This window comes from Meleagris gallopavo, chromosome 10, assembly GCF_905368555.1.
Source record: "Meleagris gallopavo chromosome 10, MGAL_WU_HG_1.1, whole genome shotgun sequence".
NCBI lineage: Eukaryota > Metazoa > Chordata > Aves > Galliformes > Phasianidae > Meleagris > Meleagris gallopavo.
The window spans coordinates 26,902,908-26,919,696 of record NC_139413.1 but is presented as its reverse complement, the minus strand read 5'-3'; the positions used below and the strand labels follow the sequence as shown (position 1 = coordinate 26,919,696).

General features: G+C 38.3%; 1 protein-coding gene across 10 annotated transcripts in view; it reads right to left on the bottom strand.

Moving 5' to 3' along the window:
- PATJ (PATJ crumbs cell polarity complex component) overlaps positions 1–16,789 on the bottom strand; it is a 142,999-nt gene that overhangs the window by 73,565 nt on the left and 52,645 nt on the right. For all 10 annotated transcript variants that reach the window (XM_085231934.1, XM_085231937.1, XM_085231935.1 and 7 more), the window contains 9 exons: positions 16,603–16,722; positions 13,717–14,082; positions 13,021–13,141; positions 11,591–11,741; positions 10,263–10,334; positions 9,238–9,415; positions 8,262–8,372; positions 7,440–7,517; positions 4,362–4,482 (listed from right to left, as the gene is read on the bottom strand). In XM_085231934.1, the coding sequence (XP_085088060.1) occupies positions 4,362–4,482; positions 7,440–7,517; positions 8,262–8,372; positions 9,238–9,415; positions 10,263–10,334; positions 11,591–11,741; positions 13,021–13,141; positions 13,717–14,082; positions 16,603–16,722 (1,318 nt within the window). The remainder of the gene's footprint in view (positions 1–4,361; positions 4,483–7,439; positions 7,518–8,261; positions 8,373–9,237; positions 9,416–10,262; positions 10,335–11,590; positions 11,742–13,020; positions 13,142–13,716; positions 14,083–16,602; positions 16,723–16,789) is intronic.

The following is a 16,789-nucleotide window of genomic DNA, read 5'->3' as shown; positions in this document are numbered from 1 at the left end:
CTTTAGAAACGCGCTGCACTAAATACACTTGTTAATATATTTAAGACAATTAATTATTGCAATTGTTATTCTTTTCCCCCAAATTTTGTTTTCCTAATGCTTGAAGCATTTTTCCAGGCTACATCTTACTCTTTGAACATCTTCTCTACTTGCTGTTGATTGCAGTGACATCTATTGGAGAGGCAGTGTTTGGCTACACAAGCTGCCTCACCTGGAGACCACAGGTTTTGGTTTGCCACCCCTCTCAGCCCCCACGTTAAAATTTCTTCTCCTCTGTTTTAACACCATTTTACACGAGGCAAACTCCAAACTGTTGGATACTCAAGGCTTAAACTGCTTTATCAAAAGTTTTTGTTTAGCTACTGCTCATCATTCTGGCGCTTTTCCAAAGGGACAACGATATTTTGTCATCTTCACCCACAGCAGAACACAAACACTTCCTGGGGCTGCACCTAAAGCACTCCGTGTGCTTGGCCATACACTCCATTCAGCCTCAGCTGAACTCTCTACCATTTTTTTTAAGCTTTTGTTTTTGATGAAAGCCATCCTCCTCTCCCATGAGTACCAACATCACTGATGCTGTGGAAGCTGTGAAAGCCTTGGGTACGTTCATCCAAACCAATCCACACACGCAGGGAGACTTGCCCCTCTGTCACCCTAAGCAGCCACAGGTCGACCACAAAGGAGAACACGTGGCTGAAACACTAAAGAAGTTTTGATTCGGTAGAACAAGTGCCATTCCTCAAGTGTGTTAGGAAGATAAATAATTACGCTTTCTTATAGCTCCATTGATTTTTGCATTATCTGCAGACAAAAAAAAAAAAAAAAAGGAAGGGGACATTATTATCCCCTTATTAGATACAGTCAAACATCCGTGCAGACAGGAAGTCTGAGCGCTGCAGCATCTAGTCCATTATCTTAGGCACCTTTCACTATTTTTTATTATCTATTTTTATTATTTCAAGTTTATTTGAAACCCACCGGATCAATCTCAGCCTCTTAACTAGACAAAAACTTTTACAAAAAATAAATAAATTATCAGTTGAAATTCAAGTTTCCAAGTTCTTCCAGTAGTTGTCTTTACAGTTTTCTAATTGTCTTTAAGGGCCTTTCTTAAGTTATGATTGCCTCAACTCCATTATAAAAACATATCCAAATTGTACAGCTACAAATGCCCAAAGGAAAAGCTTACAAAACATTCCATTACGAACTACTCTGCCCATCCATTTCCTCTGCTTCTTTTTACTACTAACCCCTCATTACAGCAATAAGCCACAACAGGGTGCACATTAGTCTATTAGCAGACTCTTAGTGCACACCTACAGCCATCCGCCTCTAAAAGAAAAAAAAAACCAATGCCTATTGACACAGTCTGGAGCACAGCTGCTCCTAAGTACAAATGGCTCCTTTGTATGCTTTCCCTCCCTTTTATTTGTCTTGATTTTTTTTTTTTTTTTAAATTCTATCCAAAATCTGATGTTTTTAACATTTGGGAAACCTAAAAAATAAATCTTTATGGAGAGTGACATCCTCCAAAATCACCTGTCACTGTAATATTTTCAGTTTTTTTTTTTTTTTTTTTTTTAAAAGATGAAGCATTCTGAAGGCTCTTTTTGCAGCAGGATGAAGAATCACCAAGCTGGTCTGCCAAAAAGTTAAATAAGCAAGCAAGGAAACAAGTTGTCTTCTACAAATCCTGTAAGCTTAGTCTTCTCCAGCTGTTACTGATGTAACTGCCATTCCTCTCCAAAGGATTCAAGTTTTACAAAAGTATTTTAAAATGTAAACTAGAAGCCATAAAACAGTGAAGTCAAAGCACAGAGTAAACAAGCAGCACACTACACAGAGTCAGAGCTGGAGACTGATACACATTTGATAGTATCACTGGAAATTAGAAGAAAAAAGGAGGAAATGCCATTTTCAACTTGCTTTCAATACGCAGCACAACACTGAACTTGGAAAATGATCTTTGAGATATTAATGGTTCAAATTAATTTGGAATATAAAGAGAAGCAGGTCTGAAGCTGAGAATGCAAGGAGACTTATTTCAAAAAATAAATAAAATTCTGGATCTTCTTTGCAGTGCCAGTGGAGCTCAGCATTTAAACCACAGAAACATGAAGGATGTATGAAATTTCTGTAAGCCAAGTTCAACGCCCAACAAGGATTTACCCTTTTCTGATGAAAAACTACCTTTGAAAAGAGAAAGCAGAACACCTACAAGAAGTGACTGTTTGTTACAGCGAGCCAGCAATGAAAGCCACAATTTCAGTGATGGAAAAGCAGAAATAAAAGGGAGCACTGCAAAAAGGCAAGTGAGTTTAAACCCCAAAGGGGAAAGGAAATCAATATCAAAAGGTTATTCAGCCACCTTAAGGGGAAAACAGACTGAACACCGAGACTGCGGTGCAGTGTGGACAGGATAGAAAGGAAAGAAACATTTTCTGGTTTACAGTAGGAAGTCTAACAGTGCTTTGATTTCATTTTCAGTATGAGGAATGATGAAGAAGAACACAAGGCAAAAAATGAGGGTATGAATAAAAGGACAAACATGAAGAAAAAGTGTGAAGTGAAGCAAGTAAACTATTTCTGCTGTATGAAAGAAATCGATGAGTTGGTTCATGACATTTAAGTTGTATTAATAAGAATGCTAAATAAGTAAATAACTAAATCCATCAGTAGCACAACTAGAGTACACAGACTTAACAGCTCTACAACCTCAGAATGTCCTTCTAAGATCTTCCACACTATTGGCACAGATTGAGAACCACGGGGTGTAAATGAAAGAAGGGGAGGCTATGACATGAATTCACCTGAAATGACACCTCTTCTTTTCAGGATATCCAATCTTCTAAACTCAGAAGACAATCATTAAGTTCACCTTATGTTCAGTGAAGCTCAGTATATTATTAAGTTCACAACAAACGTAGAACTAGCATAATAAGTAGGCAAGAAAGAGACCAATATGAACATGCAAATTGGCACCGTAAAGAGGGCAGGTACTTTCCTGGACTGAGATTGCTGGGATGGTGATGAAGAATTAGGACAAAAATTAGGGACACTAGATAGGTCACAAATATAATACTGTGCTCAAATTTACAGAGAAAACTGTTTAATAGGTTTCGCAGAAAAGAAACTGTGGAAGTCCATTCCACAGCTGCTGAGATGCTTGAGTCTCAGATCAAGTGCTCCTCCTGACTACCACTTACCAACCAGAACACCAAAAAACCTTCTTCCTCTTCTTCCAAAATCTTCTGATCTCCACCAATAAATCAACCAACCTCATTAATTATCTCTCCAATGGCACACCGTTGCCAGCAAGGAGGAGGAAGTCAGCAAGAGCAGCTGGAAGAGCTTTCCCATCAGCAGGCCTCAGGATTAGAGCTTATACTGGGTGGAAGCCATACCTGCTGCTCCTAAGGCAAAAGCTACAATGGCATCTGTCTGCTTTGGTTTGGCCCTACCTTGGGAAAATAAAACCCACTCCAAGAAACAGATGAGAAATGTCATTGCTGCTAACAAACAAGTATGCTGTTTTGGTACATGAGAGTGCAATAACAACAACAAAAAACAACGACATGTCTCATTTAAGAAAATAATTTTGTATTCTTATCTGTGATTTTTATATCCCTAAACAATTTAGGCAAGACAAGCTATGCATAACAGTACTACATTTATCCAAAGTTGGAATTCAAACAGCAGTATCATGGAATATCAGTCGTGCTGTGGAAAACTCTCAAGTTGCACAATGTCCTCCTCTAAGTCCCTAAATGACTGCACAGAGCACTAATCACTGTAATTTGTTTTAAAATAAACAAACAAATAAAGATAGTTGCAGAACCTTTCCCTAGAAGATGTTACAAAGATAGGAGAGCTTCTTTTAGAACAGCACTGAAATAATAAATCAAGATATTTTCATTTTAAAGGAAAATATTTTGTTTGAATAGGAATGCCCCAAATCAACTGCAGGCTTTCTTGGGTGAGGACCATGCACCCAGGGTTCTCAGCCCAGGACTACTTAGCTACCACCAAAATTACAAGGGTAAAGCACGAAGTCTGACTTCTATGACTGACACCACTGCCAAAGCAAGCACTCTACAGCTCACTTAGACCTTTTTAGACTGAAAACAGAGCCCTTGTTACATCTCTTCAGAAGACAGCTATAGGATCCTGGCTGGGAAGAGAAGGCCGGCTAATAAATCAGCAGCTCTCAGTGAGGGCAAGTTTGAGAATTAGATCCTACTGCCACACAGCACTACTTCCATAACACAAGCAGAAAAAGGCAGATATCTTTATCATGTCATATAATCCATCTACATCACACAAACATCATCTGACACAACGATTGTAGCACCACTTACTCTCTGCACAAGCATCCTCCTCCTCCTCCTCTTCATCCACGCTGGCTTCCTCTGAGTGCAGCCTTTCAAGCGCTCTGTAGGGAGGTGGCAATTTCATTGGAGGTGGGGCCCCATACTTTCTCTGATGGATTCAAAGTAAAATAATTACATGCTTTGTATCCTCCATTCACGAGAAAAAAAACAAACATCCTGCTAGCTCCATGTGTTCATACATAGCACTTAATCACAACACTAAAATCTGGAGCACAGACTTTTCAGGCAAGAAAACAGAAAAAGAAATTACAGTGAACATCAAAAAGATACAACTGAGAATGAACTGTTGTTGACAAAATACTTGAGTATCAAGCATGAACGTATGAATATTAATCAAGGGTTGAAAATAAACACTAAATTATACCCCCATTTCTCATTAGAAATGCTCAAAGTTGTCTTCTACTGTTTGAAGTTAACAAACATCTAATACTGACATTAAGAACTCAGTTTTTATGTCATGGTAATATTTAGACCCCCAACTTCATTTTGGTTAAAATTAAAAAAAATATAATTTGAATTAGAATGTACAATAAAATTCTATTACCTCACATAAATAGAGACAGCTCCTGTAATGATGCATATAGCGGCGCATAGCAGGCAGAAGACCAGGCTTTGGATCTAATGACAAGAGCAGCTCCTTCGTCCAAGCAACAGTTTTATAGCTCACAGTAACTGGATAGTGCCTCAGTTGGCTATGTGATTTCACCAAATTGCATTCAACCGTATCCCATGCAACCTCACTACTAATAGCAGGATGCACTTTAGAAAGGGAACACCGAGTGCGTTATGCCATTAGAGCAGCCCGAATGCCTATAATGAGTGTTGCTATAGCTGGCAATTGCAGAACACCCAAACATCAAATCTAGAATAAAATTTTCTACTAGCTATAATGAAAGCTGAACCTGCATATAGATTTCTAAACTCTTGAGCCTAAATTTGCGTGGAGTAGTTCAACTAGCCAACTGCAATGTCAGCTACACACGTTTTCTGAGGTAAGACTGGCATCATCCCATCGGTTCAAAAAAATATTACAGAAAAATGTTGCACTGAGGATGGCATAACACTAATACATGAAATATGTCCAATGGTAGTAAAAGCCCTGCACTCGGAGACCTGGCAGCTGTTTCCCCTAAGCATACAACACACCAAATAACTCTTCCAGTTTTAGCTTGATCTCAGTAGAGGCAGAGCTGTACAAAATCCAGAAGGTTCAAGAAGCGTCAGAAGACTCACACAGGACATTACCACACACACAAAGATGGAAAACCTGCAGCTCCTCTTCCAGCTACCTATGACAAATGAGTATCACTGTAATTTGCTAACAACTCAAAGCCTAAAATTTGACCCTTAGCCACTTAAGACAGTAAATACTTGACACGAGACACATAAGCTTACCCAACGTCTTGCTATGGCTCAGGACAAGCTGAGTACATCACTTCTAACCCACCAAGAGTCCAGGTGTGTCTACACAGTGTTTCTGAATTAGCACAGCTCCTCCCAGCAAAGACAATGGCAAAAAACACAGCTAAAAACAGCTCATCAGCAAAAGAATTTAAAGCTGATTTGTCCACAAGAAGCTCAATTGTTTCAAGTGTTTAAATAGAGAAAAATCTTCACTATTGAAAAGATCATTTATCATACAGGAACAAGTGGATTTTTTCAGATGGAAATAGCAACTTTCAAACCAGATTCTTTTGTGAGACTTTGAAGACTGGACTAGAAATATCAGTGATTTCCCACAGGGACACAGACCAATAATCCACTAATAGCAAATCGTTCCAACTCCGAGATGCCCCTGCTGCAGCACAGTATGACTATTTTGTGAATTCATGTTCAAAGCTAAAAAGGAGCTGTGTATTTAGGCACTGATGCTTTTCTGTATTCCACCCACCAGTTTACAGCACCAATAGATGAAAAAGGTCTGAGAAAGATTAGGTTCCCTCTTTAACCTCCAAACGCTATAGAACGGAACACACTGGAGTCCTAGAGATTAAAGGCGGCGCATTGCACGAGGATGAGAGCTTCTGAGATCAGAAATATCGATAGCAAAACCAAGAAAAGGGGATTGTAACTGCTTCATTGTGAGTATTATCCATGGGCATGAAAGCAAAGCTTCAACATCTTGATTTTTTTGGGAGGGGAGGGGTGGGGGAGAGGGGAATAATCGAGCCTCATAGAGTCTGTATCTGTCAGGTACAAGTCTTACAAAAACTTTCAGAGATGAGGGGGTCTTTTCAGTTACACAAGAAACACAGAATTATTGAGTAGGATCAAATGAAAAGCTCGCCATATTTGTTGTTGGCATGTTAAACTGCACCGAGCTAAAGTTATTGTATTCTCTATTATTTATAGTTATTGTATTGACTCTAATTCTGTCACTGCTTCTTCGTCCTTGAAGGTGCACCTGATCTACAGAGGTCAACTCAGTTCCTAGAAGAAAGGCATCCAGGGAAATACTTGTGCTATTAAAGCAACCTGGCTGAGAATGAAAAATGAAAAGTGAAATTTTTCCCTTATTCTGGTGATTAAAACAGATCCACTGGTTTATATCAAACAGGTTTCCTTTTTTTTAAATTTTTTTTTAAATCTGCTGTAGAAGTTACTGTAATAGCTTCACAATTAGCAGGCCAGCAGCAGACCACTTGGTCATTTCCTTGTTTTACACAGCAATAGGAAACATGGGAGACCTACCTGATTTAATTACCCTATAACACAATTTTACTGAATTTCAGACAGCCTCACATTAAGGATATCATCCGTGTACACGTTATTATTTCTCTATTTCCACTGAAAAAGGAGAATCAATTTGCCTCCCCATGGAGCAAGGCAAGCAACTCCAGAAAAATGCCAATATAAAGCACCAGGGGAGCCTGAATCCTGTCTTTCATTTGGCAGAAATTTGGCAAAAACTACCTGAATCTAAAAAATTTCAGAGCACTTCAAGTTTCACTTCAGACTTCACTGAGGCTTATCATACCATTATAACACATTATTGTATCACTTGATTTAGTAGAACTTGAGTGTAGCATTACATGGAATAAATACCTTTTCACTCTTATTTTCTTTGTTTGCATCCTGATCTTTGCTGACTTTGATTCCCTTAGGATGTATGGCAGAAACCACCTGTAAAACAATACATATTACACACACTAGAAAAGACTGTTAGAGCTTTTAAACACCTGAAATTTAGGTAATAACAATAATAAAGCCATCCAGCACACTCTGCACTCTTCATGTTTTTCTACATAGAATTGCACCGCAGTGCAGCTGAGGAGTCTGATTTCACTGAAATTAAAAACACTGAATTTTTGTGCTCACTGTTTGACATCTTCCCTCATCTCCTCATTACTTAAACATTCCTCTGAATCATATGCCTTTTCTTAGAGAAGCATTAAGAGGTTTCTTGCCTTCACCTTGAAGATGAGGAGACATCTAAATCTCTTGAAATTTAGCTTGCTGCTGAAGGACTACTTCAGGTTTTTTTGGTGATCCATTTTACATGGAGCTGCTGGTGCCAATCTGGCTATTTTTCACCATTTCATATTTTGTTCATTTGGATAACTGAGTGTATTTTCACATTATGAAATACAAACAAATTAGAATACGCAGGGCCAGATGCAATTTTACAGATGGGACAATTGAATTAATATCTAGTCAACAGATTGACATCAACTTGATTTATAACAAAGAAACAAGGTTTTGAACCAAGCTAGGTAAGCAAGGATGTGGTCTACAAGCAGAAACTCCAAAAGAAAGGATGGGGACACGAATTGTCAGATCTTGCCAAAAGAAACTTAGCCTACTTTAAAATAAGATGCATACAACAGATTTGTTAAATTTTGGAATAAAAAGTAGAAATAAACTCACTTTTGGTACGTTAGACAAACTCTGAACTACAAACACAACAGGATTTCCTGCATTCTTGATAGCTTCCACTGCTTCTTCGTGTGTGGCATTTTGTAGATCTATCCCAGAAACCTAACAAATATGATTTGTTTTTATTAGGTAGCTTGTTATTTGCACTGCACCTTTTAAAGAGATCACATACATTCACAGAAGATTAGTTTCTATGAGGAAGGTTCCAAAAGCAGTCAATAGAAATTATTTTTGAAGGATTTTTCCTGATTGGTTTAAAGAAAAGCATATTAGTTAGCATTCACAATAAAGATGGCCATATATTTTGTCAAACAACTGTTCTATTCCAAAAAACAAAGAACAAGACTGTCAGAAAATGGTAGGTATAATAACACTTTCAGATTTTACCTGTTTGTAAACTAAGTCTGGTTTGAAACATCTTTCAAAACATCACACGCAACCCCAAAGTACACACAGGAATGCCAGTCCTGGCTGGGCTGATTTTTACTCATTTATCTCTGAATCCCAAGGTGACAATGCCATTCTCATCTCAGGCACTTGCTGAAATCAGCAATTTCCTTTAAACAGTAGCAAACCAGACAACAAGCCAGCTAACAAATACAAAATAACATACACAAAATAAAAACCCATATATTTCAGTAAACTCTTCCATATATTGTAATGCATACCTAGAAGTTATAGCAAGTTATAACATAAATTACTATTTCTTATTCATTCATAGAAGTCTTTTTATTTTCTTTCATTTTCTCAGGGGCTGTCTTTTCTTAAATATACAGGAGAATGTTAAACGATCTCCACAGTTAAACCTTTAAAAAGGAAAAGACAGCAGGGGTATTTTTTTGGTTTTCAAAACACAGCCATCAATACTTCACAAAGTGGTGGTTGTATTTTGTTCCTCCATCCATCCTTCCAAAGCTGAGTCAAACTTTATTTCTTCAAATGAAAAGGTAGGTTTGTCTGCATTTACCTCAAGTATTTTATCTCCAGTTTTTAAAGCTCTTGTTCTTCCTGCTGGGCTGTCTTCCAAAACTTGTTTGATAAAGATCCCTTTAAGTTCCTCTCCATTCTTTAGGCGCTTTATGACAGTTTGTCCACCAACAATACTTATTCCAAGAGACACATGAGGATCTCTGAAGATCTCAACACTGGAAAAATACATGCAGAAGTCTAACAGCTTGAAACAGTTAAACACAAAGCCTTAAATAAATGTAAGCTTTTGGTCTTTCAAGACTATTTAACAGAGTGAAGAGATGAAGCCAGAAGCCTATGAATGCTCACAAAAGACCTTGCTTCTTACCCTCAGTTGTCTTCACCCCTCAAAAAGAAAAAAAGTTATTGCCAGCCCAGGCCTACTGCCCTTCCAATAGGTTTTTATTTTAGAACAAGTCACAGTAAAACACACAGGTCTTCAAGTAAACAAACTCAGTCATTTTCAGTTTGATTAAATTGTTTGGAAATGGCAAAAACTGCAAATGGTATGCTAGAAATGATAAAACAATAAACAAATTTAATGCAGCTTGCTGGCTTCCATGTGTCAGATGCATATTAATCAGCTTAGGCAGAATTGTTTAAATCATTTTGTACGTAGGACCATAAAATCAATTCACCTAAAAGTGTTAGCAGCATAATGAGAATGTGGCTAAAGTTGGCTTGGCAATTCCAATTACACCACAGAATTTAGCAGAAAACCCATGGAAAAGGAGACAGAAGTACTCCGTACACTGCTCACACTTAATAGTTATTACATGAACATGAATTTGTAAGTCATCATCAACATAAACACACCAAGCTTTCCCAAGTCAGTTATATAACCAGAAAGTACAGTTCTGTTGAACATTGTTAAAAATACACTGTATCTAAGAAAGCCTAAGGTCCAAAAGTACCTTAAGTTACAGGGAGAAAAGGGATGAGAGAGAAAAAAGAAATAATCAGGCTCACAAAAATTAAGACATAACACAAATGAAAAGAAACGATGCAACTTTATGAACATACGTCCGAGGTGGTCCCCAGTGGCTGAAGTTTGGAGTTTCTTCACCTTCTCCTTCTTCTCTTTCAGGTAATTCACTAATTGGGGGCACAGAGAGGGGAAGAATAAGAAAAATAATGATAAAAAGGTATCAACCATACCAGGTCACAATTCTTTGCATATTTTCTATCTGGCAGTGAGACAGCAACACATTCTCAAACAGTGCAGTTTAAATGTGCAGTCAACAGACTAAGCAGGAATTTTTGTATTTAGGTTTAAATGTATCTAAGGAATGCACTAGAATGAAACATGATGGACTGGCCAAATGTACGAGCTGCTGTGCAATACACATCTCCACTGCTGTACCTTATTCAAAATGACTATTTAAGCAGTCATTTTTACTTTCTGATAAATATGCTGTGACTTTTACAGAGGGATATAAACATGGTAAAGCCAACTTAGCTTACCAGAAAGCCAGTTGTATTGCAACTGGGAGAACAGGTCCTGTGTGTTCCATTAAACACCCCAGAATGGGGTGTTAATTAAACTTTTATAATATGCATGACTCATCTATTCACAGGATAGGAATTGAAATATCAAACTGCAGGCCCCCCACAGCAAGGTTCAAGCAGTACATCCTTGCACACATTTTCTGCAGACCCTGAGAGCTGTAAACGCTACTTTTACATTGCAAAAAGGAAGTAGGATGTTGTACTGGAGAAATAATCCCCTCAACATATTGCTGAGCAGCTTTCAGACTGAGGGAAATTACAGATTAATTAGAGAAGAATTTGAGCCAACAGACCCTGAAAGCTGATCCTCTACCTGCTCACCCAAAACTGGTGGGAGGAGTAGAGGAGAATTTATGGTAGTGGCAACTACCTGTGACCAGTGCCAGCTCAAGGTTCGTCATCACTACGGCAAGATTAAACTGTTCCTGCACAAGCATGAGGGTCATAGCTAAACTCTGGAAGGGAAGGAACAAAGGAAAACAAAAAACAAGAGGACAAAGCTGTGATAAAGAGCAAAGGGGAGAACTCTTAAAGAGGTAATGACCAGTATTGCCAATAAAGGCTACATTCTTCTTCTCCAAGGCACGTCCACTCTTGTGGCTCCCACCTAACTGTGGGGTGAGTGGTGTAGGTGGGCCAGAATTCAGGAGAAGAAACATGGGATGTAAGAATTCAGTAAGACTGTAAGGCAAATATTCAGCTCCCTGGGTAAAAGGCACACATTGGGGGTGGCCTGTATCTCAGAGCTTCCCACAGCTTTCAACAATTCATCAGGTAAAGCAAGAAAAAAAGTTACGAGCGTTAACCAAAAATCAGCTAAAAATTGAAATCTTTCTCCATACCTGTACAAAACTGTTCTAGGCTGAGGTAAGGTCGTAACTCTCACAGATTTTTCATTCTTGGAAAACATATAATCCTCCCCTTCTTCCTTTTCAACACCTTCTAGGTCAACAGTGAGACCACATACTTTAGAGTCCATATGAAACTTTGTACCTAATGAAGTAAAGGTTTAGATGTAAACTTTTGCTTCCTCCGTCTCTGCATCTCCCTATCACCTTTGCAAATAAACCCCTCAGTTCACCATGCTCCAGATGTGAATGGTGAGAGATGATCAAGAAGCTCAGAGATACAGAGTATTTATTTTTGCAGGAAATTTAAAGCATGCTGATTTATCTATCTTTAATAGCACCTTGCTTCTGACCAGGTAATAAGAGAAAATGCCAAATCTTATTGGAATTGAGACATGCTTAGATACAGCTTATATGGCATATGTTTCTCACTAAAACATGATTAGAAATACTGTATCCATCCTTCATGCAAGGAGAGCTGTACAAAGCCGTGATCCAGCATGGATGACTAATGTCATTTCAGTGCCATAAATATAAACACTAATTAAATCACTAGAGCTCCTTGCTAAAGTCATTATTCTGCCATTTTGGTTAACAGAGTGTCTGTTGTACAAGATGCAGGTGACAAAGAATAAGAAGAAACCTCCTTTCTCCCAGCGAGTGCTATCACGAGCAGGCTGATAAACTAATTTGCTGACAACATACCAAATTCTAACCACTGATTTAGGGGGGATGACATTCATTTGGTCTTGAAGAGGTACCCTGAATTATATATACTCGTGTAATGAAACTGTGGCAACCCAGATTAAATATAAAGAAAATATTTGTCAAAATATCCACCTCCGAACCCTTCTTCCTCCGAGAAGTCACTTTATTCATTTTGGTGCGTCCATTACCACTCATATGCCTTGACTGAGTTTCTCACTGCTCTGAGGCACTCTCTGGAGAAGGCAAGAACTCACCCAGTGACAGCCCAGAGAACACACATAAACCCACAGGGCAAAGCTCTCACACACAGGGACAACACTGCCCTGAGACAGTATGGAAACTAGAAAGTTTCACGCCTGTTTCAAAGTCAGACATCATTGGAGATGCACATTAAACTGCCAGAGAAGATAAAGTAGACCATGCATGAAATCCTCCTGGTGATATACAGAGGATGCGACTCTCCACAGGCTGGAAAAAGCTGCTGCAACTTTCAGTATTACTTATGACAACTGTAGGTAAACATTTGGAGGAAAAAGCAAGAAAATGAAGCAGAAACTGCCTTGAGCCTGTAGAGATCTTCATTTGAATATTTTATCATCTGAAAGTTTGAAAATAAATTCGTGCTTCGGTATAAAAGTTAAATTTGTATTTACAAAGTTACAACACAGTAAAAAAAAAAAAAAGAAAGAAAGAAAGAAAGAAAACTTCTTACAAACCTAAATCTATTTTGTTTCTTGATCCTAGCTGAGTAGCTCCACTGTCCAATAGGCTTTTTTGGTAGTCACTGTGTGCCATGGTTCCAGAAGACTGTGAAGTTATATTAGCATTTTCTTCATACTTCAGAAAGAAGAAAAAAGTGAAGTTAGAAAGCAGTAGTATCAACTTATATAGATATATTTGACATGAATGTTGATTTTACAGCAAACATTCACATTTTCTCAGCTACATAATTACCTATTCACATAACTATGGACTATTGTAAGTACCTAAGCTGCACTATCATCTGGTTCTAGGAACTGATTGAGATTAAAAATGATGAGGAAAAGAGGGAGCTCATTTCACTGACACTGCTGCTGAAGGCCCCGGCATGACTTGACTTTGGTTATTACTGAAACATATCAAATAAGCAGAACTGAAGGGAATTCAGATGGGAAAGAGGACAAAAGTATAGGATAACTATAAATACACCAAACAGAGGATGTAACACCCAAGGAAATGTACAATCACTGTGTAACAAAATAGAACCTTCCAAAACCTACTAAAAGATAAACTGGTGTCCATTAGAGGTATTCAGATCTCAGCTATTAATTAAAACACAGACTGATTACAGAGTTTAGGTCTGGAATTTGCCTTGAGGAGTACAGGTCCCTACCATCAGGGTACAGCACTGAGATGCACACAGCATTACTTACCATCTGCTCCCTATTGAATGTATATTCCAGGGACTGCTTTGGACTTAAGTTGACACTAGATCTTAAGTCTTGTATTTTAGCTGTCTGAAGTTGCTCTGCCCATTCTGTATTCAGGTTCTTCTCTGAAGATGCCTTCTGTCTATCTGATGAGCTATATTTCAGGAAGTCTAAATCTTCTTCATACTCATCCACCAACATTTCCCGTTCTTCATCCACTTCTTCTGTTGTGGGTTTCCAGAATTCATGCATCTCCCAGGACTCCTTCTCATATCCACTGTCATTTTGAGAAAGTTGAAATGATCTTCCCAAGTCCAAAATTGGTTCATCAACAGCTTCTTCTTTAAAAGGTGTTTCATCTCTGAAACCCTGCGTAAAACATTACAGGAATATAGATTTTTCATTATTTTTCTTGCTTAGTCTTAAAACTATGTTTTATGTTAAATCACATTAAAATTACATCCTGATTTTTAAAGTGAAAATCTTCTATCTTTTGCATTTTTCTCAAAGAAAATGCACTCTCCGACTTACGATTTTAATAGCAAAAGTTACCACTGCAATTTCCTTTAAATATAAAGAAAATTCATTTGGATAGTTCAGATACTGCCACAGCTACTCAGAATAACCGCTCTGGACTGAAGTAAGGAATGATAATTTTTAAACTATACTAAAAAAACTGGAAAAAAACACATACAAATCCAACTAAAGTATCTTTGTAACCCAGACTGACTGCTATTGCTCTGCCTATGCAAGTACATTTCTTATAATACCACAGCACCAGTTCAATAAAACACTTCTGGGCTGAAACGACAGAGCAAGATACAACAAAACCAAGAAGACATTCAAGCCTCCCCTCCTCCAGACCCCAGCTACCCAAAAGATCTTGCTCAACAGTTCTTATCCTGGGATTTGTCACATGCCTCCCAGTTTCCAATGCTTTCTGTTTCTCCTAAATTGAATGAGGTGCAATTCATCAGCTCACGGAGTGAGGCTGACTGCAGCTACACACTACATGGACATCCCTGAAATTCTATACCTTAGGGAGCTATCAGAAAGCTTGCCACATGCTGAAAGCCTTTCCTCTCTTTACTTCAGGCCACCAAGCACGTGTGCCCAAACTTGGTCTTCAGGCACTGAGACCCTGAACACTGAAACCACTCTGCAGATTCAGGGGTCCTGAACCACAACATTTTCCCTTCTGCTTCCTCCTCTTCCCAGGCTCCCCACAGTACTTTCCTATTTCTGACCCTTAGTGTCAGAATCCTGTTTTGTTAGAAAAAGCCCAGACACTGCCAAAAAGTGCTCACAGTTCAAATGAGTGTCAGGAGAGAAAGCAAGAGACAGACAAGAGCATAAGGAAACAGTGCAGTAATACTAGCTGGCACGAACGCATCACATTAGCAGTCCAGAAGTTACCCCATTTTTCATAGGCATTAAATGTTCCTTTTTGCCCTGAGAACTTCAATCTCACAAAATATCCAATCTGAAGAGATTCTAATTCTCTTCATTATTACTTCAATTCATTTCACCCCTGCCGCATCATTCTCCAAACGTCGCAGACTTGTAAGAGCCACCAACTTCATGGTAATATTAAACAGTTCACTCAGAAACCACACAGCAATTTGCATTGCCATCTCCTGATACAGCACTTAGGTATGTATAATCACAGACTGCTGCACTGCAGTAGCAGACTCTACCAATGGAAGAGGGAATACGGCAAGCACGACAATAAAGTCTACTGTTGTAGCATATAAAATGTTCAAGTTTTTTTTTCTTTCCCCTGAAGTCAGCTTTGTCAGCACTATGCTAGAAAGTAAGAACTCAAGCCATCATGACACACTGCTCTCAGCTCTTATATGAGCAGATAAGGTAATAAATAATGGCAGTTTTACACCACCTTTCTATGCTACTATCAGTTATATTAAAGTAAAACAAAATACAAGCAATGGTATTTGCTTGTATTTTGTACAAACTGACCATTACAGTTCCCATATTCAGTAGGAGTAAGATAAAATACACTGTATAAAAACAGGTAATAACATTAGCTTTATTTAGGAAGTAGGAAAAAAATCTGAGCTGGCAGAGGACTAACTGCTCTGCCAGGAACCCTTTCTATGCACCTGGTAAACAATAAACTCCATTTTGCATCATGAAAATCAGTAATACATCCGAGCCAATTCCTACACATGAGACACCTATATCTGCCCCACAGTATTGCTCTGTTTGGTGGTCCTAAATCTAAAAAGAATGCACTTATCAATGTGAATTCACATTTGTGAAGTATTTGAGAACAAATGAAAATTCAGAGATCTTTCACTTTAGACAATTTATTCCTGCAATACTATTACCCTGGTATCTGAGTTTCTCTTGCTATTTTTAGTGTCACATCCCACCCCAATAATGTTATTACTCACAAAATGGAAAATAAGAAGTGAAGAAGAGACTAAAGAAATTACTCTAGGCCACACAGGAAAGTCTGTGAAGACGAACGGATCTCAAGCTTGCCTTATACACCAGACTACTGTTTTTGTTTCCATCCATTATAACACAGAACATTCTGTTCCATATCTTAACTTTTTTGCAAAGCTGAACCAGTGACTTATGACTATTAATGCTGTAGCATTCCTATTTCATAACCAAGATAACACAAGGTATTTTAATGAGTTAGTAAAATTGATCAGACAGTCCAGGAACTGCGTTGGCAGCGTAAGCTTGGTGTCCACAATACAATTAGTATACCAACAGCTGTTAGCATCTATTTTACAGGGAATCCATCCTGGAGTGTACCCAAAACTGAAATGTTACCTGAAGAATATTTTATCTTCTGACTGTAAAGCATTATTTCCTGTCTCTATAAACTTCAGCGGAACCGAAAGAATAAACAAATACCTGTGGTGCTTCAAGGATTATTGAGAAATCAGTATTATCTCTTGATTCCAGAGATCCGGGGCTGGTTTTCATGTTGCTGGTATCCATACTATGCATGTTCTCCTCCTCTTTGCTTTCTCCCTAAGCAAAGTGATCAAAATGATAAGTCAGGAAAATGTGAAACCTAAAAGTTCACATTTTTCAACTA